Source organism: Geotrypetes seraphini, chromosome 11, assembly GCF_902459505.1.
Source record: "Geotrypetes seraphini chromosome 11, aGeoSer1.1, whole genome shotgun sequence".
Classification (NCBI taxonomy): Eukaryota; Metazoa; Chordata; class Amphibia; order Gymnophiona; family Dermophiidae; genus Geotrypetes; species Geotrypetes seraphini.
In genome coordinates, this window is record NC_047094.1 from 105,970,215 (window position 1) to 105,993,947 (window position 23,733).

Consider the following 23,733-nt stretch of genomic DNA (forward strand, 5'->3'; position numbering starts at 1 on the left):
TCTGCTTTCCATCCTGTTCCCTTCTACCTTCAAGCTCAATGTTTTGGCCTTCCCTGTTGGTCAGAAAAGAGACAGTGATTTATCTGCAGCGGTTTCCCTAAGCCAGCTGGTTTTAGTCTTTTAGTTTTAACGCCCTGCATAGTTCATGCCATAAGACTCAACCAGCTAGCAGAGGAGATAAACATAGGAAACGCTGCTCTTTTTTATTTTTTTTCTCTCCTACATAAAGGGGTGAGGAGAGATTTGCAGGTAGCATATATACAATACCACTTTCTAGCAGAGTCTACAAAAGATCAGGTTCCTGATTCTAAAGATAAGTGACAATTCAGTAGCAGCAGTAAGACTTAATGTTTTACAGCCAGAAGATGGCCGTACCGATCAACTGGTTTCTTGAAAAAGTTCCATTTTGAAAGATCAAGATGATGCACCAACTGCCTTTCAATTTCAAAAAAAGATTCTTTTCAAACGTAGAAAGGGCTAACTTCTATAATTTGGCTGAACAACATTTACCTTCCTTTAGATTTCACTGGAGTTTAATTTCTGTCTGTATGGTTCAAAAGTTGATTTTAATTATGTGCACCCACACTCTTTAAAAGCAAAGGTTTTGGAGGGTTGGATGCAGATAAGTGCTAATGTTTACTCTGCTGAACCATCATATGTTTTTGCTATCTAATTTACAGGTTAAATGGATTCAGTTTTCTGGTTGGATTCACTTTGCTGCTTTTTGGGCTCTTGCTTACTGAGAATTACTTTGAAGCTTAAGATATGTTGCTGAGCTGAAAAATCCATTTTCACTCATCATTAATTAGAAGTTAGTGAAATGTTTCCAGCCTGAGAGCGGTGTAGGTGTGCTCTGGAAGTCGCATAAATTAAATAGAAGGGTCTTATTTTCACAAAATGACATTAACAGTGGAGAGATTTTTGAAACATCAGAGAGGCTATAATGGATTGGACCAAAGATCCATCAGATCCAGTATCTTATCTATCGTTTTGGCCAATCCAGGTTACAGGTAGCTGCAGAAGCTCAAAATAGAAAGATTTTATACAACTTAAATCCAGGGATAAGAAGTACCATTTTTTAAGTCTACCGGAATGACAGTTCATGGACTTCTTCAAACCCTTGTTTTAAACCCTGCTATGCTAACTGCTTTTTCCACATCCTTCTGCAACAAATTCCAGACATTCCTCCCCTTTTTCTAAGCCGCGGTATAAATTTCTACTGTGGCCTGGAGCACTAAATGCTTCATAGCTCATAGAATTCTATGAGTGTTGGAGCATTTTAGCACTCTGGAAAGCGGTAGGAACCTCTATTGCAGCTTAGTAAAAGGGAGGGGGGATTGTTTGGATTTTTTTGCTCACACCTCTTTTTTTTTTTTTTTTTCTTTCTTCAGTAGCAGCTCAAGTTGTTACCTTCGGGTACACTAGATATTTCCTTGGCTCTAGAGGGCCTACAGTCTGTTTTGTACCTGAGGTGATGGAGGGTTAAGTGACTTGCCCAAGATCACAAGGAGCAGCAGCAGAATTTGAATTGGCTTCTCTCATTGTCAGCCCGATGCTCTAATCCTTGTCTGACTCCTCAGCTCTTGCTCTTTGCCCTGCTTAGAAACTCATCTGAAGTTAGTTATTTGAACCATTGTCACTGGACTTCGTTTCCAAATCAGCAGAAGTAGCAGAGATTAAAACTGGCCTGAATTCAGTCATAGGCAACATTTAAAAAAAACAGCTGACTCTGTGCCAAATTTTGATAGGTGCTGGAGCATCACCTTCAGTGCATGACTATGTCTGTCATTGAGGCAGTACTGTTCCATTGTAAATGCTTTTAGAACAAAATAACTTATCTGGAACCGGAGAGTGCATGTGTTAAGAGAAAAGGTGTTAAAAGGTACAATTTAATAACTTCATGGCATGTCCTAGTCTTTTCACTTTTTGAAAAGGTAAACCAATTTGTGTTTACCCCTTCCCACTCCACTCATGATTTCATAGACCTCTTTCCTATCTTCACTCAACTGTTTCTTCTCCAAACTGAAGATCCCTAATATCTTTGGCCTTTCATCATAGAGGAATCATGCCATCATCTTTTTATCATTTGGCTACCCTTTTCTGTACCATTTTCTAATTCAAACCAAATGTGATGAGATTCCTTAAGGGGGCAGTTTGTCTTTGGTGTGCCTCAAGTCCAGAGTGGAATCTCAATTTGGTACTTCAGGAGCTTCAAAAGTCTCCTTTTGAATTTTTCCACAAGGCTACAATTAAAGATTCCACTCTGAAAGCGGTATTCTTGGTAGCAATCTCTACGGCAAGGTGGGTCTCAGAGCTTCAGGCTCTGTCTTGTGGAGACCAATTTCTGTGTTTTTCAGAGGCTGGAGTGACTGCATACTGTTTTTAACTAAGGTGGTTTCTACTTTTCATCTGAATCAGCCTCTGTTTCGCCCATCGTTCCGAGAGGATTTTTGTCAGCTTCACCTGTTGGATGTACACAGGAGTTTCAGCAATCCCCAATCATTTGTTTGTGTTCTTTGGAGGGCCGTCTCAGGGGCTGGGGGCTTCTAAGGTCTCCATTGCTCAATGGAATTGAGATGCAATTCTATTGGCATATTTGACTATTAGGTCTCTGGTGACATCATAGACAGTGATCAGAATTGTGCACAGTACAATGGAGTGATACCGAGACATTTTGATACTTCAGTTTTATTCTCCACTAGTCTTTAAGCCTGTTACATTAACAGGTGCTAGAATAGATGTGTGTGTGTCTGTCTTTCTTTCTCTCTCTCCTTGGCTGCTGTCTCTTTCTTTCTTTCTCTCTGTCTCTCTCTTTCCTTGACTGTCCACCACCACCACCCCTTCCCTACTCCCCCTTTCCAGCTGTAGCCCTTCTACCTTCATTTTACCTCCCCCCTGTCCAGCAGCACCCCTTCACTGCTCCCCCTGTTCAGTAGTATCCCATTCTCCTTTCCCTGCTCCCCCTGGCCAGTGGTGGGGCCCTAGAGGCCTGGATATCCCAAGCACTGCAGGGGAAGCGAGAGGGGTGTCACAGATGATGGTTGTTTATTGTGGGGACAACTGTACCCAAGATTTCTGATTCAGTTCACTATATGGTTGCCTCTTTGCATGGAGGAGTGCTGTTTGGATCAGGACCTTAGTCTGTAATCTCTTGTTAACTGCGACATCAAACATTTTCTAAACATCACTTGCTGTCACCTAAAGTGCCTTAACTCTTGATTATAGGTTGTATTTCAGACTTTAATTTTCCCCTTTTTGAGCTATTATAATGCTTTTTGTTATGGTTTGCCTTCCTCCATGGCGGAGGCCTTATCATACATGCCAGACCAGTCCAGACAGCTGGATTATGTCTTCCTGCCAGCAGATGGAGACAGAGTGGTTCAGAGCTGACTTCACACTCACTACTGAGGGCAGGTGCTGCATTCAGCTCTTCAGTATTTGTCTCCAGCAGATGGTGTGGATATGCAGTCTGCTGCAGCAGGATTGCTAGGCTCCATTTTCAGGCAGTCCTGTTGTGGTGGAACAGGATCCTAATCAGTGCGCTGGTTTCTTTGGTAAAGTTAGATTTTAGGCAAATCTACAGGCCAAAGCCCTTTGATTGAGCATTCTCAGAAGGCTGTGGGCCGACTTCCCTGGGCAAGCAGGAACTAGCAAGTTTGCTTCCAGGGCTCCCAGAATTGTGCCCTCAGCTGCCTCTGGGTAGAACAGGAGCTGGTGAGTTTATGTATGTGCTATGATCAGACTCTGGGGTTTGGCTTTCAGCTGCTTCTGCTAAAGCAGAGCTGGATCAGTGTGTTCCTAGGAGTTCAGCATTTGGCTGCCTCTTGTAGAGCAGGTACTGGTATATGCAGTTTCAGGGCTGGAGTTTCAGCCACCTGTTGTTGAGGCTTCAGGGTTTGGCTTTTGGCAGACTTTGGTAGAGCAGAGACTGGTAAGTGTGTTCCGAGGGCTCTGGCTTTCAGTTAAGTAATCTTATGGGGTTTGACATCAGGTTCAGCTACCTCTGGTACAGGATGGATTGAAGCTGCCTCTGGCAGAAGTTTCAAGTTTAATAATTTTTTTGATTAATCGCTTAATCATACTTCTAAGCGATGTACAGTTTAAAATTACATTTGTTGGGTGACAATACAATAAATAAAAATACTTAAAAGAAAAAAAACAAAAAAAACAGATGATGAGTATTCTTCCAGGGCTTGGACCCACAGTGATATTCTGGAGTAGGAGAGCTCGATCCTATTTCTATCAGCTTTCCTATCCCCCTTCCTTCATTACTCTGTTATTTTCTCTCTAAAAGAACTGAAATTGTAAAGCCATTCCTGTTAAAAGTTGGGGGGAGGGGGGGAGCAAATGAGAGCCTAGCAGAGTGAATGCAGCAGATCTTCTGTGGGGGATGTAGAGCTGTTTGTCTTTGAGCAGGTTCTTCTGCTCCTTCTCCCGGTGACCTCAATGAGCCAGGATAGGATTGATCTGGACTTAGATTTTTCTACAAACATGATCTCACTTCTCTTGTTAGCCAGGTAGTCTCATTGCTTCAGGCTATTAGAAAGAGTTACCTAGGAATAGGAATGCCTTTTCATCTTGCTTGACCAGTCCAGACTGAGTCTTGGCCACCCTGCTTAGCAGATGGGGAGACAAAGAAGCTGAAACATCCCGGTGACATTACTAATATAAGGAGAGGTGCAATCTGGAACTTGTTACTATTTCTCTGGATACGGAAGAATATGCAGATTGGATTGATGCCCCAGAATTCTTTACAGTCAGGGACAGCTCCCCAGGGGGCACATAGCCTGTGCTCCATGAAATTGGACCTTTGGATGGATGTTTGTTTCCAGGAATTGGTCCACAAATTCCCCTTGTTGAGTGTGGGGTGGGGGCAGCCTCCACAGCCATGAGCTTTAGCCCATAGGATCTAACGCAGTGAAGCTTAGGTGACAGGGGTCTCTCAAGGCCTCCGCCAGCAGCAATTAATTATTTCTGTCCAAACATTCCTTCCAGGATCTCCCCTTGCAGAGTACAAGCAACAACAACAAAAAGTTTTAACAAAGAGCAAGGAATTCTGCCTTTACATATTTTTCTGCCTGTTATACATTATTTTCCTTGAATAACTTGATATATAAGGACAAGAAAAGGAAAGCCAACGAATCTGCAGTAGAAATGTGGTGAACCAAAAGACAAAAAAAAGTACTGCAGACGGGTGTACTAGATGCAGGCAATGTTTATTACAAACAAAAAAATTGTTGTGTACAAATAAACCACTTAAACAGGATATGGGACCCGACATGGTCCGTGTTTCGATCAACACGTCTTCGTCAGGGGGCCCAAAAGTAGATGGTAACCAAACGCATGCAACAAAAATGCTTAGCTCTCCTAGGATCCACAACAGACAGCAGACACTGTCGGTGAGTGGTGAAACAGGGGCTCTCTGATGCCGGTGGTGGTTTTACCACTCACTGACGGTGTTGGCTGCATGTTGTGGATCCTAAGTTTAAGTTTAAGTTTTATTAGGATTTTATATACCGCCTATCAAGGTTATCTAAGCGGTTTTTACAATCAGGTACTCAAGCATTTTCCTAGGAGAGCTAAGCATTTTGTTGCGTATGTTTGGTTACCGCTTGCTTTTGGGACCCCTGAAGAAGACGTGTTGATCGAAGCACGGACCGTGTTGGGTCCCATATCCTGTTTAAGTGGTTTATTTGTACACAACAATTTGTTTGTAATAAAACATTTGCTTGCATCTTGTACACCTGTCTGCAGTACTTTTTTTGTCTTTGTGTGTGTGTACATAACATACATATTTTATATAACATGCTTACTCGCACTCATGTACAGTGGTGCCTCGCATAACGAACGCCTCGCACAACGAACGCTGCACACAACGAACTTCATGTCTTGATTCACACAACGAACTTCGTTTCACACAACGAACTTCACACAACGAACTTCGTTTCACACAACGAACTTCGTTTCACACAACGAAGTCGCCCGAGCTGCCGATGTATTGCATCCTTCCGCGCAGGCACTGCAGGCAGTCGTTAGTCACTGCGCTTAACTGCCCTCTCTCACTGTATACAGTCGTCCTTTTAAGATAAACTCAATATTTTTTATATATCATGGCTTCTAAAAAAAGCAGGAAGGTGATTTCTGTTGAAATGAAACGGGAAATAATTAGAAGGAGTGAATGTGGGGTAAAACAGTGTGACCTCATCAAAGAGTTTGGCCTCAGCAAGACCACCATTTTCACCATTTTGACAAATTTATCTTTTTTTATGTCATCTTAGCATATTTTATGCTGCAGAACGAATTATTTTTTTTAACATGTATTGTTATGGGAAAAAGCGTTTCACATAACGAACTTTTCGCATAACAAACTTGCTCCTGGAACGAATTAAGTTCGTTGTGTGAGGCACCACTGTACTCTCACTCACACTTGGTTAATTAGAAGCAATTGTAAGGCAGACAACTGTAGCTGGGGAACAGGTCTAAACTGGCTGCTTGCCAATGAGTCATTAGGGATTTTGGTGTGAGCATATAGTTTCAGCAAAACTGGAGGGATTAATTCTGCCTAGCAACAGGTGCAGGAGCCCAGTGTGTCATTACTGCTAGCTCTTGCAGCACCTTGCGTGATGGGGTAGCAGCGATTTCAGTGCCAGGAAGCTTGGTGGTGCCTCTAAAGCTCATCAGATTTGGAGCTGGCCTCAGTTTGTTCAATGTAATTATTTGGGCAGCTTCCCTTAAGTTGCTACTCTCGAAGCCCAGAGCATGCTAGTTCAGGGTGGGCGTGGCCGTAGGTTAGGGGCATGTCATGCAATCAGACACATGGATTATAGAATACTATTATTTATGTGCCTAGCTGCCTACAGTTGAGCGCAATTAAAAATAGAGGGTCTGTAGCGGGGTCAAAAATTCTAGTAGCTCGAAAATACCCAACGCTATATCAGTTATCGACTCTCATTCTATCTAAGCTCAAGACCTCGGCAGTGACTCGTTTCACATGAAGTATCTCACTCCATGGCTCACTGATCTCGCCATCGGTGTTGATATTTTAAAATTGCTTTAACTTTTTAATGTAGAAATTGCTACTTAATAGTCCAGATAGTTATTTGGTTGAATTGAAAACAATTTCACTTAGCTTCCAGACAATTCAAGCACCACAAGAGAACTTCATTCAGTCCCAATGCCAACGATGGCCATGTTTCGTGTCATTCCGCCACTGCATCAGGGCTAGGACCTAAACATAAAACATAATTATCAAAGGTTATAAAATTTCACAACAATTCAAATCCCACCTAATAAATATACACTGATCTAAGTTCTCGATGTTGTCAATTCATGTTCTCAAATCAAAGATAGCGCCTAACTTTAGAGACGCCTACCTTTTAAATTCACTTTACAGGATCCAACCAATCAGAGAACAGCTACACCAAGGAAGCCCAATCTACTTCCAGATTCAAACTCCCTGACAAACCTACAAGACAATCTTTGATTTGAGAAAATGAATCAATAGCATCAAGAACCTAGATCAGTGTATGTTTATTAGGTGGGATTTGAATTGTTGTGGAATTTTATAATCTTTGATAATTATGTGTTATGTTTATCATTTTAAGTCCTAGCCATGATGCAGAGACAAAATGACGTGAAACGTAGCCATTGTTGGCATTAGGACTGAATGAAGTTCTCTTGTGGTGCTTGAATTATTTGGAAGCTAAGTGAAATCGTTTTCAATTCTATGAAATAACTATCTGGACTTTTAAGTAGCAATTTGTACATTGAAAAGTTAAAGCAATTTTAAAATATCATGTATGCATAAAAGAATATCAAGACCGATGAAGAGATCAGTGAGCTATGGCGAGAGATACTTTATGTGAAATAAGTCACTGCCACCAGATGCATCATCCCAGTGCCATGTTTTGAATTTCCCCTGAAAGTGCTGAACTCTCTCTCCCCCCCCCCCTAATTTGTGTATGATGTGAAATAAGCTATATGCTATAATCCTTCTCATTTTCTTGATCAGGAAAAAGGCCTGTTTCCTACGAGCCTCTAACAAATAGTTTTCTACAGAAAAATTATGGAAACATTGGTTGTGCACATTATGGACCAAATGAGAAGAGAACCTGATTATTCACACTTGCTACAAGAAATGGTAAGCTATTGAATTACCGTTCTTACAGCTTTGCTGACCATTTTAAGTAGACTGGCGGGGTTAGAATGGTGATTTTAATAAGAGAACAAAGTATGGGCTTGTTTTGCCTCTTATAAAGACAACATATGGATGGACCGTCATTTACTATGTTACTATATAAAGGTACATTGATGTCTAATAAACGGCACCAACAGTCCACAAATTACAAGAATATGTTGTTTTTATGGTTTTTTTTAAATCTTTATTGATTTTACAATCTTCAATAGTGCAATACATAAATATACCATATATAATAAGTCAATATAAGCACCTTTAACATTCAAATATACCGTATTTTCACTCATATAATGCGCATACGCGTATAGCGCGCGGGTCCAAAACATTTCTGTTAAAAAATTTTTTATATAGCACGCACACGCGTATACCGCGCATGCTGCTATAACCTCCTCCCACTCCCGCTTACTCTTCTGGCCTGCGAACCGGCATCCTCCCCCCGCTCGCGTCGCCCCCCCCCCCCCCCGCGATCCTACATCCCCCCCAGCACCGCAAAACATCTCTTACCCGATTGGGCACCGGCACCAGCACCAATGCACAGGACGTGCCAGTGCCCAAAGATCCTCCCTCGTTGTTGCTGGGCTGGGCTGGGCGGTGCGAGGGAGATCCTCCTTCTTCCTTGTGCCTGGCTGGACTGGGCTTTGAGCATTTGCGCATGCTCAAAGCCTTCTGGTCTCGCTCTCTCCGAGATTCTCAGATTGAGAATCTCGGAGAGAGCGAGACCAGAAGGCTTTGAGCATGTGCAAATGCTCAAAGCCCAGCCCAGCCCAGCAACAACGAGGGAGGATCTTTGGGCACTGGCACTGGCACGTCCTGTGCATTGGTGCTGGTGCCGGTGCCCAATCTGGTAAGAGATGTTTTGCGGTGCTGGGGGGGATGTAGGATCGCGGGGGAGGGGAGTGAAGCGAGCGGGGGGGAGGATGCAGGTTCGCAGGGGGGATGCTGGATCGGAATGAAAAAAAAATTGTACAACGCGCTCACACCTATAACGCGCACGATTATGCACGGTTTGTAAAATCGTGTATAACGCGTGCGTTATATGCGTGAAAATACGGTACATAACCAACCAATTTCTCCCCCTCCCCACCCACCTAACCTAATGACAACTTAATAAAACACAGAAACATACATTTCCCCAATAACTTTACCCTATTAGCCATATCCAAGGCAAGTGTACTCAACGTACAGTGGGCTTGATTCTTTAAACAGTGCCTAAGTCATAGACACTTCGCATGTCAATCTTAAGTTAGGCACCATTTATAGAATCGTGCCTAGCAATGCCTAAAGTGAACTTAGGTACCGGTAGGCACCCTATGCTTAGGTGTACCGTATTTATGCCAGGATTTTCTGGGCCTAAATACCAGCACTTAAGTCCAATATAGGCCCCTACATGCCTATTAGAGAATGACACGGTGACAAAATTCATCACCGTTCTCGTCCCCGCGGATAACCGCGGGAAACCATCTTCATGTCATTCTTTAAGGAGAGAGGGAAGAATCAGAGTATGAATGGCCACAACCACCGACCCGCAAGCTTTGCTCTGAAGAATGCTGGTGTAGAAGGACTGAGGTTGAAACAGACACTATAGAATGACAGCCTCTGGTATCCAGAGCAGATATTGTGATGTCATAATGCCTCATTCCACCAGTGCCTAAGAGCCAATCACATCAGTGATGTCACAATGGCTTCATTATCCTTGGCTCACATAAGAATCAGAGTATGAATGGCCACAACCATTGACCTGCAAGCTTTGCTTTGAAGAATGCTGTTGTAGAACGACCGAGGTTGAAATAGACACTAGAAAATGACATGGGATTATTCCCCGCGGTTATCTGCGGGGACGGGGACGGTGATGAATTTTGTCACCGTGTCATTCTCTAATGCCTATCATCCAATTAATTTTAAGTACCATCCAGTTCATTTTAAGCCCTTTATGAGGTGCTAATTGCTTGTTGCCAATTAAACTTTTTAAATAAGTTAAGCGCCTAGTTTGGCTAGGCATGCCGATCTAGACGCCGCACTTTAGGCGTCTTTATAGAAATCTGGGCCCGGGTTCTTTGTGCAGAAATGTGGTCTCTGAATACTGCCACCCTAGCTGCAGAGAAAGTCGGAGGCATTCTTGGGGTTGTAGATGGATTTGCATTATTGAATTTCCCAAATTCCACCCTACTTTTTTTAAATTCCTTATTCATTTTTAAAACATCAATTGTGCACAAGAGATGATTCATTTGCATAAAATATTAACATTACAGCACAATAAACTTAATAGAATAAAAACAAGACTTATTTTCCCCCACCCATTTTCCAATTGACCAACGCCTCATAAAAATACCAGTAAACAACCTATCTATATCTCTTAACCAGTGCCAAAACATACCCCCCTTCCCAGATGTGTATGTTTTCCTCATTTATATAAATAAATCAGTTCTTATAATATTTAGTTAATGTTCCCAAACTTCCATAAATTTGTTTATAATATCCCTTCTGAATGGCCATAAACTTTTCCATTTTAAAGACATAACATGGGGATTCCCACCAGAATGAATAATTTGATCTATCCCAATTTTTCCAATTCTTTAAAATAAGCTGCATGGCAACCCCCGTCATTATAAACAAAAGTTCACCCTTAATTTGCTTGGAAAGAAGTGTCTGCACAAGTAGCAGGGGCACATGTAATCCTGCATTGTACAGTGTTACCCCGGTCATTCGCGCGGTTTGCGGTCCCGGTCATTCACGGTATTTTCAGACCGCGAACCGCCGACCAGGAGAGGGACAGCTGGAGAGGCGCTCTGGCCTTTCCCGCTGCCCTCTCCAGTCTCCCCCATGAAAATCCATATTCATGATTTTTCATGATTCGCAGGGGTTCCTGGAATGGAACCCCTGCGAATATCGGGGGAGTACTGTATATAGTCTTCATCAAAACTGAATATTTGATTTAAAGTCTGCAGATAAAAAGTACTTAGACTTTACAAATATGCACTTCATTTAAAAGTTATTTCCTCTGTGTGTAACTGGCACAGGAGGCACAAATCTTTCATTAACCCTTTAATTGGCAGATGGTGAAACAGCTGCTTGATGTAACTTGATGTTGAACGAGAGCAACAGTGCCAAGTAAACAGGTGTTTGGAGATGCAGATCTCCCATAAGAGCCATAGAAAACGCATGTTGCTTCTGAGCATCAATGCCAAATAAAGGGTTAAAAGAAGGCTTGTAGCTTTAAGTACGACCATTAGTCTAGAAAAAGCACCACAAAAAGCCATGAGGAGGCCAATTTTTAAGCAGCTATTGTTTGAAAATTGCCCTGGATTAAAGTATGTTTGGGAATCAATATAACTGCTTCCACCTGCGCTCAGAATAAACATCCTGGAGTTAAAGTCAAGCTGGGAAAACTGCATGGAGTACATCATACTTTACTTGGTGTACAGTATAATCTCATTATAACGGACTTCAAGGGACCCGGAAAAACGGTCCGTTATATCCAGAGTTGCATTTTTTTAAAACTTAATTTAGGGCAATTTGAAACAACGTAAATCGATGAACAACAGTCACTGCACAAGCATATCAGCAACATCAAGAACAAAACTCAGCAAAACATTGGTATGGCACGAAATGATTGCAAACCAGAACACTGTACTGGAAAGAAAAATGCTCTGTCATTTTATTTGTGGGCTGCATGGTGATACTATATCACCGGCATGCCACGTGCCTTATAGGCAGGGTTTGCATGTCTGTTTTAGCCGAATAAAACTACAGTGGTACCTTGGTTTACGAGCATAATTCGTTCCAGAAGCATGCTCGTAAACCAAAATACTCGTATATCAAAGCGAGTTTCCCTATAGGAACTAAGGGAAACTCGCTTGATTCGTTCCCACCCAGCCCCATCCCCTGAGGCCAGCGGCGTTTCTCTACCCCCCCCAAGAACCTGCATTGCTCCCCCCACTCATGAAGCCCCCCCCCCCCGCGTGATCCGCCATCCCCCCCCCCGCTCATTTTGCCCCATCCCGTTCATAGTGCGCCCCCCGCGATCCGGCACCCTCTGCTCGCGTCGCATCCCCTCCCCGTCGCGATCTGGCATCAAAAAGGCACCCACCTACCCACCCAATCACATTTCTTACCCCCCATTTGGCACCAGCACCAACGCACAGGACATGCCGGTGCCGGTGCCTGAAGATCTGCCTCCTTCTGCGCTGGGCCTTGAGCATCTGCGCATGATGCTCTCCGAGAATCACGAAGGCCTTGAGCAGGCGCAGATGCTCAAGGCCCAGTGCAGAAGGAGGCAGATCTTCGGGCACCGGCATGTCCTGTGCGTTGGTGCCGGTGCCAAATGGGGGGTAAGAAATGTGATCGGGTGGGTGGGTGCCTTTTTGATGCCGGATCGTGGCGCGGAGGGGGTGCGACATGAGCGGAGGGTGGTGGGTGGTGGGAGAAGAGGGATGGAGTCGCCAACATGTTTCACCCTTAGGGGGTTTCCTCAGGGCACTATCCCTCAGTTTAACTCGTTTCTCACGACGTGGCCACCCGATATGTGATCTAAAGATCACCCATATAGAAAGTATTCAAGGGAGGCTGAACCACACTGTCCCTTTAATTGCGATTCAGAGTTATTCCTTCTATTGAAATTGTATGCTCAAGTCTATTTGGCAATTTATTGGTGAAGACTAGGCATTTTGGATTACTGCACAATAAAGCCCAGATTCTATACATGGCACCTGAAGTGAGGCATCTAGATTGGCGCGCCTAACTTAATTTTCTTAATTAGTTTAGTCAGTGCTGTAATTTGAAAGTGCCATTAAAAAAACAATTTAAAAAATGTATCTTTGAGGTAGGCCATCTACTCTTGAGACACCTTCCAGAAAGTAGACTTGGTTGTGGGCAGATTTTGGGCGTTGTTTGACTTAGGCACACTCATTTAGGCCAAGTAAAACCTGGCCTAAATGGGAGTGCGCCTAAGGTTGCAACACTTACTGGCACGGCTAGGTGCAGTTCAATAAAAGGTGCCTAGCGGATGATCGGCAATTGTGTTCAACAGTACCTAGAGGTTATGCGCTGTTTTATAGAATCAGGGCCTAACTGGCAGAGTTAACATGAGAGGACTTTATAGCACCTCCTAAATAGGTGGTAAGTGTTCCCGTCTTAACATTTTACAGATAATGTGTGTTAATGCAAATGTTGGCACATGACTAAAAAAAATTAGTTGGGTTTTTTTTTTTTTTTAATTCTTTATTCATTTTATAATTCGCAACAAGTGTACAGTAAATATCAAACAATTAGAATACAATATCACTTGAAAATCTACCATATCATACAACAAAAAATATACCACATGAATATAATATCTTATCATTCATATATATTATTAATAGAAATCCAACCCCCCCCCCCCCATCCACATGTAAGAATTAAAATTGGATGAGTGGGGGCCATTTTTAAATTATTCTAATGAATAATTTACACTTTTCCCAATTTAAAAAAATTAGTTTTAAAAGCCTTAAGTTGTATTGTGCTGAATCTGGGCTTAGTGCATGGGATAGTCCCACTTTGGAACAAGCTGAGCCCAGATTTCGGTGCACCTTAATAAAAAGCCCCTAAGCTAGACGTTGAGTCTCCAGCACACTTTTACTAAAGCTTGGGATGGGCAAACAGAATTAGCGTGTTCTACATAAGCTTATCTTATCATATAGTACTTGCTAATTGTGTTAGTGCATGCTAAGCTTCAGTAAAAATTTTGACGCCTCTTTTCCTTGGTTTAAAAAGCATTTTCCTTTGATTCTGTAATTATATAGAACCTGTTTGTTTTAACCTTTCTTTCTCCCCCTACTTTATTCCACTCCTTTCCCTCCTCCTTTCCTTCTTTAGATTTATCTGTCTTTTTCTGTGAGGTTTTTTTTTAAATTTATTTATTTATTTTATATTAACAGCTTTGCTATGTCTTTTTGACTTTAAAGGTGGTATAGCCATTATCTGTAAATAAGATAAACAGCATTACTTGTTACTTTTTATTTCTTAATATGTAATACCTTGAAATCTAAGTGAAATTTTATTTCCCATTTATACTATATTTGCGATGCTTAGTTTAACTTTAGTCTGTCTTTTGTTTAGGTCTGAATGCAGAAGCACATGCTTTGTGGAACATTGAACATAACCCCACATAAATTAATGGTGGAAGCTGCTGAAATAAGCTGATTATGCCTTGTGTATAAAGAACACTACAGTTCTGTTACAAACTTCTACCAAGTAGCAATAAAATTGTAGTTTGAACAGCTGGCATCAGAGAAAGAGAGCGAAAAGTATACGTTGGATAATTTTTGTTTTAAATGTTGATCAAATATTTTGGGGCAAAGAAATGTGGAGGTTTGTTTGTTGTGTGGTTTTTTTTTTGTTGTTTTTTTTTTTGTATACTTGAGTGCTGCTACAAAAGGTTTTGTTTTTTTTTTTTTGCTTGGAGGAATATATATTACTTGCACCTCAGGTACTGTGTAAATATTTAAGATTGGGAGACCTTTTAGTTAGTCACATTGGTTTACCATTGTATGTAAACATCTCAGTATGAGTCATTTCTAATATTCTACTTTTTTGTTCTTATTAAAGTTTGTCCATCTTGTCTTATTATAGTTTACAAATGAATGGTGTGATATGTTCGTCACCTTGTCATCAATTTGTGAGCAATGATATGCAACACTGTTGCTATGGTACACGACTCAGTCCATTTGGGCTGTATAGTTCATCAAGAGTGCACAGAGCTGTTAAAAATATATATCAAACCTCACAAAAATATCAAACAAAAAATTCAAGAAGTTTTTATGGCTCCTGCTTGTGTGTACCACTTTTCTGTAAGACCCTCCTTGATAAGCCCTTGTGAAACACTGGTCCCATCAGGTTATCTGTTCTTCCTTTTTCAAAGTTGTCTCAACACTGTTAAGATGTTCACCAGCTCCATTCCTGCTGACTTGTATGTATGTATTTTATTTTGGAAATTAATTCTCCGATTAAGTGTTAGGCACAATTCATTCAATAAAAGGTGGACTTCGCAGTTGTCCTTTTTATAGTTCAAATATGTGTGCCGTTTGGACTGTCTCTTTTATTTCACTTTATTATAACATGAGCATATGCACAATATTTAAAAAATACTGTATATACTCGAATAGAAACCAAGATTTGGGGGCCAAAAAAATGGGCGTCTTGGTTTATATTTGGGTCAGCGCTGACCCACTCTGCCTCCCAAACCTGTTTACAGGCCTCCACCAGGCCTGCCATGAGACCTGGTGATTCAGCGGTGGCCCGGGACAGGAGGGATCCTTCCTCATGTACCTTTAGTATACCTGGTGGTACAGTGGTGAATAGCGGCAGGAGTGACCTTCCTTCGCTCCTGCCCATGCAGGGCCACTAGCTGATTGGTTTCCACGAGAACTTGCATCAGCCAATTACCTAGTAGCTCTGCACGGGCGGGAGGGAGATAAAAATAATTTGAATCAGCTAGAACAGGAGGCGGGAGGTACCCTCCTGTCCCAGCCACCACTGGACCATCAGGTCCCAAGGTAGGCCTGGTGGAGGCCTGCAAGGCATCGGGAGGGAGGGGGGCTAGGTGCAGAGCTTGGCAGAGAAGCAAGGGAAGGAGAACAGGGTGCAGAGCCAGGCAGGGCAAGGCACTGCACTTGAATATTAACCCCCACCCCCCCTTGGTTTATATTCAGGTCAATTTATATTTGAGTATATACAGTACTTTAGGTTTAGTCTAATGGTTAAACAGAGCTAAAGGAACTTTGAATCTAGGGGCCTTTTTAGTAAAACACGCTAAAATTATGTGCTTCGAGAAATTTTTTTTCTTTTTTTTGGTTTTTGAAGGTCATGTTCTAATATTTCCATTAGCATGCGCAATTTGCAAAAACGTTATCACAAGAGCACTTAGCAACTCCTAAACAGGAGGTACTAAGGGCGCCTTTTACTAAGCTGCGATAGCGTTTTTAGCGCACGCAGCCAGCTCAATGCTGGCATTAGCATCTAGCACGCATTAAAATCGCTATCGCAGCTTAGTTAAAGGAGCCCTAAGGTAGTGTGGTGTTAGTGCATGCCAGCCAGTGCAGACCGGCTCATTCCCCACCCCTGCCAAAAATATTTTTTTAGCAAATTCTTAATGTTTAGTTAGCAAAGAATAGCAGGGAAAATACAGCTCAATGCTGTAAAGTGTTTGTGCATTATAGGCTGCTGTCATGTGCTAACCGAGCATTAAGAGATTAGTGCCTTTTAGTCAAGGATCATGGACTTTATATATCTCCTTTCTGTGGGTACAATCAAAGTGGTTTACATGTACTTTGTAGATGCAGTTGCTTTTTTTTTTTTTGCTTTTATTTTTCAAATTGGCTTTCCAGGGGTTTTTTTTGCTTAATTGTTGTTGTTGTTTTTTTTTTTTGTTCATTTGGTTTGGAAGACTTCCATTAATATGAATCATCATCCCAAGCAACAACTAACAAAGTGATAAAAAGTACATTTCTCAGATTGTGCTTTTCAAAATGATACAAATTTGTTTTCACTGTTTTATATTGCCATTAGTTTAAGTGCATGTATTTATATGGAGAAAAAAGAATTGCTTTCCTTGCTGAATAACCTACTGTGGCCTGATTTTTATTTATTTTTTTGTGATTGAGCCACAGATTGCATCAGTCAGTTAGTAAACAGCCATCACAGTTGTAAATCCTCAGTTGCGTTCTCTGCTTTTCTTTAACTTCTATGAATAACAGTAACAACTCTTGTGGATATGGAACAGGCAAAACTGTGCACAAATATATTTAGAAAAAGTATGAGTAGCTTACATTTTGAAAACTTGGGCAATCTAAGCCAAAACTTATCAGCAATTAGCTGCTATTCAAATCATACGAGAGACTTTTACAGGTCTCTAAAGCATAACAAATGTACATGTTTAACACAGGACACAAATCTTGCTTTAATATTCTAATGCTGCCTAAGTGAGCTTATATATTTCTATAAAATTCTAAATGTATCATTAGATAAATGGGTTCTGCTGATAACACATTCCTTGCAGATAAGACTTGTACGTTGACCTTACTTGGTGCAAGAGCACTTGGCCTTTCTCTGCATCGTAAATTCAGCAGTGAATCCCTCTGCTTTTATAAAAACACTTAGGCAAGTCTGAATGGCCTCCCATCCTGCCTTAATGTCTTAGAAAAGCCATTGTCCCTTACTAGATAAAGATGTACTATAAATACATTTTTGTCTTAACAGCTGCCCAGCGCTGCTGACCTTTCAGTTAAGGGATGCACAGCCATGTCTTAATTTGAGGTAGGTTTTCAAGACTGGTACGGCTCTATTGCCTTTTAATCCAGGCTTTCACACACTGGTAATGATTTTAGAAGCCCTATTTCTTTATTTGTATATGTAAATACTTACATTTATACATGCATATCAAATTTGAATGAAATAGTATGGTAGCCGTGTTAGTCCACTTTTAGAGATAATAAACAAAAAGGAAATAAGGTGATATTTTTTTTTTTTTTTAATTGGACTGCATTTTTTTTTTTAATTAGCTTTAGACAGTAACCCTTCAGATCAGAAAATCTGACTAAATCCTGACTTTCTAAAATTAAGAATACATGTAAATTGCAAGAGGGTGGGGTTAGGGTTAGAATCGAGCCAAAATCTACACTGGTGTATTCGCCATTTCAAAAGGGCAATGTAAATCTGAGCATCAAGGGAGGCAGCCTGGCTAAATGCTGCGGTCGGGGGGTGAGCCCAGTTACTCTATTTCAGGACGTTTCCAGTGATCAGTATTGCTAACTTAGGGAGTCTTTTACTAAGGCGTACACGCTAAATCGGCTAGTGTGCCTTAGTAAAAGACCACCTTAACTAGCTAAGTTAATATTGGCCAAAAGCAGATCTGCTATTTACACATCGTGATTTATTACTTTTTGGTTTTTTTAGCCCGTCCTCCCAAAGGAGCTCAGAGCGGGTTACAAATCGGGTACTCAAGCATTTTCCCTATCTGTTCTGGCAGGCTCACAGTCTTATCAAATGTACTTGGGGCAGCGGAGGATTAAGTGACTTGTCCAGGGTTACAAGGACCAGCGCAGGGCTTGAACCTACAACCTCAGGGTGCTGAGGCTGTAGCTCTCTAACCATTACTCCACGCTCTCCTCTGGCTATATAGCACAAAGTGACCTGCTAGCCACTAACCACAAATATACAGTGGAGATAACTGGCAATCTCCTGCTGAATATTCGCGGTTAGCTGGCCAAATGCTATTTAACTTGCCACGAGCTGTTGGCCAGTGAAATAGCACTGAATATCGGGGGGCAATGTTTCTTCCTTCCCCCCCCCCCACACACACATATGATTGTAGGCTCTATATCTAATGGGAGAACAATGTCTTAGTTTAATAACATCTCCACTATATTCCCCAACGCTGCATCTTGCTAACAAGTTTGAGTAAGGTGGAGGACATAGCGGCTCTAGGGGATTGTTGATAAAGCAAAATTTTTTGCGAAACATGTCAGATCATCTAGTCCCAGGAGCATGAGAATATGATGAATTTAAGTTAAGTATGAAATTCATCATAAGATTTAATCAATATTTTTATAAAAACTTTTAAATAAACATATCAATGTCAAAAAAAATTAATAAAAGGAGAATGAATAGGCTAGAAGAATGTAGGCCAATGAGGATATTGATACACCAATATTCCCACCAGATATAAATTCATTATTAAGGGTGGAGGAGGTGTGCCTGAGGCCACATTCTGTAGGAATAGAACACAATAAACAGTCTAAGAGTCGGGATGGAAGCGCTGCCAATGGCTAGCTCAGAGTCCCTTTTATTATGCTTTTATGCACATGACATCATAGTAAGTCCCTCGTTACACATCTAATGATTGGTGGATACAAAGGTACATGCTTTTATATTGGTGGAAACACAGGTACATGCTTTTACACCGTGATCACCTGTCCTTTGCTCTGTGCTTTACCTTGTGATCACCCTCCAACTCAGCACTTAAGCAAGGGCATGATTAACACGTGGACAGAACCTGAGTCTGTGCATGTCCTCAATGCCTGTCAGCTGATGTCCTTTCCAAATAAGGACTGCTTGATTAAGATAAGGGTTAATATGTGACAGGGGTCTTGTGACAAAAAGGGAGGGGGAAATGCCTCAGCATTCTGTCACAAGGTGCTAACATTTTCCTTGCTTAGAATGTACGTGGCAGTAGGGGAGAGGGAATGAGAAAGGATTCATATTTCCACAGGGCCTCAGATCCTTACACAGGGCCTAAGATCAGTGTGCTGTCCTTGCCCTGGTTCAGAACTGAATCCCTTCAACATTCATTTATACAGTATATTAAGTATATCACGAGTGTGTGTTTGAATTTACAATCACACTGATATCAGTGTAAAACATTTTCAGCGTTGGGGAATATAGTGGAGATCCAAATTTGAACCCTAATAGCAAATCCACAGTGATAAATAGTACCATCTGTAGTGTAAGTGCAATTAGTTTAATAACAGCCATACAGGTCTAAGAGCGAGTAGTTCTTAAGGTGCGTAAGTGGACTTTTTCCACACCTTATTTTCCCTTGGGAGAGATGAACCTGGTGCAGCTCATGACAACTTTACAAGTAGCGTTTACTCGTACCTGGGAGTACCAATCCACTCCATATCAGGACTGACTAAGCTGTCAATGCCTTCAGCCCCCTCCCTGGGCCTAGCTGTTAGTAATTCTTGATGTTGATTAGTGTTGGGTAGGAGAAATGCCTAGTTGCCCCTGCCTCTTATTGGCTCTGGGCTCAAAATGGTGCCAGTGCCCTCTTTGCAGCTTTGCATTACAAGCGCTAGGGTCAAGCAGCTGTTTGTGTGTCTGTCTGATGTAGCAGTTAATGTGTTGGTTCATTCTATTGAACTACTAAATTCTAAAACTATGTAAAATCTCAGTAAAGAGCAAAAAAATTAAACTTACAAGCTGTTCAAAAATGTTAAAAAAAAAAAAATCAAAAATTTGTCCTATTTATGTCAACATTTGATGATTCTTTAATCGTATCTAGCTTATACCCCTCCTCTTTTATTAACGCATAGTGCGGGTTTTAGCAGCGGCAGTAACTGCTCTGACGCTCATAGAATTCCTATAAGCGTCGGAGCAGTTACCGCCACTGCCAGCGCTAAAACTCGCGCGACGCGTTAATAAAAGAGAGGGTTTCTTTTTTTAGCCATCTCCATGATATTAAGCACTGAATAGTAGCAAAAAAATTTTTGAATATCTTTTTTTTTCCCCATACCTCATTCATGATGCAGTGTAATCATAGTGACGGCACTGCTACCTCATGTGAGATAAACATAGACCCCATGGCCATTATTTTTTTTACATGTGTTTGTGCTATAATACCTACAATTCATGAAAACAAATATTTTATATAGGTTTATAATTAAAGTACACAAACTGTAATCGAATAAGATCACGTTAAATGTTATATGTGATCATATATCCCGCCAAATCCTTAAATTAAATTATCCAGCTGTGCTTAATTGGAATGTACTGGATATATTTTGTCCATCAACTTCAGGAATTAAAAATCCTTTTTGCATTCTGTTTTTGAACATTTTAAAAAAAATGTATCCATTTTGGTAATTTGACACTTATGTGGCATCTCAAAATAGTAAACCAAAAAATTCCTACTTTATGGCTCAATCTCCACTTTTACCTGCTATGCTGTTATCCCACTAACAATTTATCCCCCTTAATGAAGCCACATTGGGCTTTTTTTTTTTTATCACCGGCCACTGCGGTAAAAGCTCCGATACGCATAGAATTCCTATGAGCGTCGGAGCTAATACCGCTGCAGCCAGCTCTCAAGTTCCATCTTTTTTCAGCAAGCCTTAAGTTCTCTGACTAGGCCTCGTCCCCTGGGTCTTTTTTTTTTTGACTCCCCTGCTAACTTTGTTACCCATGTTGGAACGCTGGGGTTATATTTACCGTGCCTTTATGCTTCTTCCTGTTGAAAATTTATAGTTTGTTCTTCTCTCTTTTGGCTACTTTGACTATTACCTTGTTATATCATGTATTGTAGGTCCTTTTGTAACAGTGTATAAAATAAAGATGAGCTTGAACTTTTAAGCCCCCAAAATTGTGTTGGAACAGTCACCAACATATGGGGCTCTTTTTACTAAGCTGCGCTAGCGGTTTTAGCGTGCGATAAATTGCCACACGCGCTAGACGCTAACGCCAGCATTGAGCTGGCGTTAGGTCTAGCCACATGGCGCGGGTTTAGCGTTAAAATTCTGCGCGCACTAAAAACGCTATCGCAGCTTAGTAAAAAGTGCCCATGATGCTATTCAATTTTTAAAAAGTTCATACACGCTAAAGAACAGAAATGGCAAGAAATATAGATGTCACAAAAAGGCAAAAGAAAAGCAAGTTTCAGAAAAGTACAAACATTATTCTGCAATCATTTGGTCTCATCAGTGGAGAGTATAGAGCTGCAGCCAAAAAAGAAAAGCTTAAAATTGAGGCAACGGAATGGACAACCAAGGGTCTCCGAAATCAGCCTGCACTCAAGACCCTCTGAGCCAATCGGGTTTATAACGCATCCCTTGCAAACAAACCTTTTTTTTTTTTTTGCAATATTCTTCTCCTGCCCACTTTAGCCTTTTAAAAACAGGTCCGTGTGTTTTGTTCTCCTCATTTTTAAACTTTTACCCTTGTGGCTGTGCAGAGAAGAGAACACAGCAGTGAAAGCAAAATTCCCCTCTTTTACAAAGGTGCGCTAAGCTTTTTAGTGCATGCTAACGCGTGCATGTTATCCTATGGACGCATTAGCGGTTAGTACATGTGTTGATTTAGCGTGTGCTAAAACGCTTAGCACGCCTTTGTAAAAGAGGGCCGATGTCTCTGCCCATGAAGAGGATGGTGAGGCAGGCATTTTGGCAACCTGGGCCAGTGTTTCACCTGCCTAATGTCTTTAGCTGGCCCTGATGATAGTAAGCCCATAAGTTATAACATTCTTCAGTTTCAGCACCCACCCTTAATCGTGTGAGGTTTTGTTGCTGAACGCTATACATCTGTTGTAGGGATTGATTTTATATTTCCTGTGCTCCTGATTAAATGCTAACTCTTTTGGAAGATGGAGATTAGGTAATAGCACATGAAATTTCTAAAAGGGTCCCTCAAGGCTGGAGCTAAATTCCAGGAAAGAGAGAGAAAGTTAACGGGTTCTATCTAGAGTGGATCATACCAGCATTTATAATTCTACCATACATGCTTGTGCATTTGAATTTTTTGGAACTATTGAGTTATTGGCTTTTGTACCAACTGGCTCGCTCTTTACTCTGATTCATAGCTGGTTAGTGATGTGTCCTGTGGTGTTGGCATACCCTAATGCAGGGGTGTCCAACCTTTTTGGTTTACCTGGGCCACACTGGCTGAAAAAAAATTTTCTGGGGCCGCACAAAACGCTGCAGCAAGACAGAGGAGGGAGCCGGCAAGATGGTAAACACCCGGGGGCAGCAGAGGAAAACACTGCATCGCACTCGACCGGGGCTGAACAAAATACTTCACGGGGCCGCAGGTTGGACACTCCTGCCCTAATGCCATTAGCCACTTTTATACAATGGAACGTGGTTACTAATAGTGCCTGTTAGTTATTCTAGCTGTTAGAACCTTATTTTCATTCTAAGGGCCGGATTCTAAACATGGCACTAAGTTAGGCAGCAGTAGCCACCTGACCAGAGCCTTGGTCCATGGCACTACCGGCGCCTAGTGATGGCGAAGGTTGGCAGTGGGCTTGGTTTGGGGTGGTGCCGGCCTTCAGCGTCACTAGGTGACCCTAGCCACAATTCACAAAGGATCTTAGGTGCAGGAAATGTAGGGCTGTGAAACCTTGGCAGTTAGGATCCTTGCTAGACACCGGTGTGCCCGTCAGTGATTGGCATGTGGCCGGCGGCCGTGTTTAGAATCGACCCCTAAAAGTCTATAAAACGTAAGTCAACGTTTCTACATATATCTTATATGTGCACTGTTGATTTGCCTTGTTTCTGTCTGATATGTGAAAACCCTCTGCAACATAGGACAAGTGTCAAAAGCTGTGTATTTCAAGTGGGCTTGGCTGATGTCTGGGTATCCTGGCCTTATAATGAAGTACAGTGGAACCTTGGATTACGAGCATAATCTGTTCCAGGAGCATGCTCGTAATCCAAAATGCTCGTTTATCAAAGCGAGTTTCCCCATAGGAAATAATGGAAACTCGCTTTGATATGTTCCCCCCCCCCCCGAGGCCAGCAGCGCTGCTCCCCCCCCCCCCCCACAGGAACTGGCATTGCTCCCCCTGAAGGCCCTCCCCCCCCGTGAACCGGCACCCTTCCCCCGCGATCTGGCCCCCCCCCCCCCCGCCGCAACCTGAGGTGCCCCCAACCCACCCGAACCCTCTTCTTACTTTAGTGTAGCCTCCGCACCGGCACCAGCATGTCCTGTGCCTGAAGATCTGCCTCCTGTGCTGGGCCTTGAGCATGTACGCATGCTCAAGGCCTGAGAGTTCACGGTCTCTCGATGTG

The 23,733-nt window shown here is 41.9% G+C and overlaps 1 protein-coding gene across 5 annotated transcripts in view; it reads left to right on the forward strand.

The window, feature by feature from the left end:
- ZNF217 (zinc finger protein 217) overlaps positions 1–15,250 on the forward strand; it is a 74,253-nt gene extending 59,003 nt beyond the window's left edge. For all 5 annotated transcript variants that reach the window (XM_033914899.1, XM_033914895.1, XM_033914896.1 and 2 more), the window contains 2 exons: positions 8,012–8,140; positions 14,294–15,250. In XM_033914899.1, coding sequence (XP_033770790.1) covers positions 8,012–8,115 — 104 coding nt within the window. In that variant the 3' untranslated portion in view covers positions 8,116–8,140; positions 14,294–15,250. The remainder of the gene's footprint in view (positions 1–8,011; positions 8,141–14,293) is intronic.
- The last annotated feature ends 8,483 nt before the right edge of the window (positions 15,251–23,733 follow it).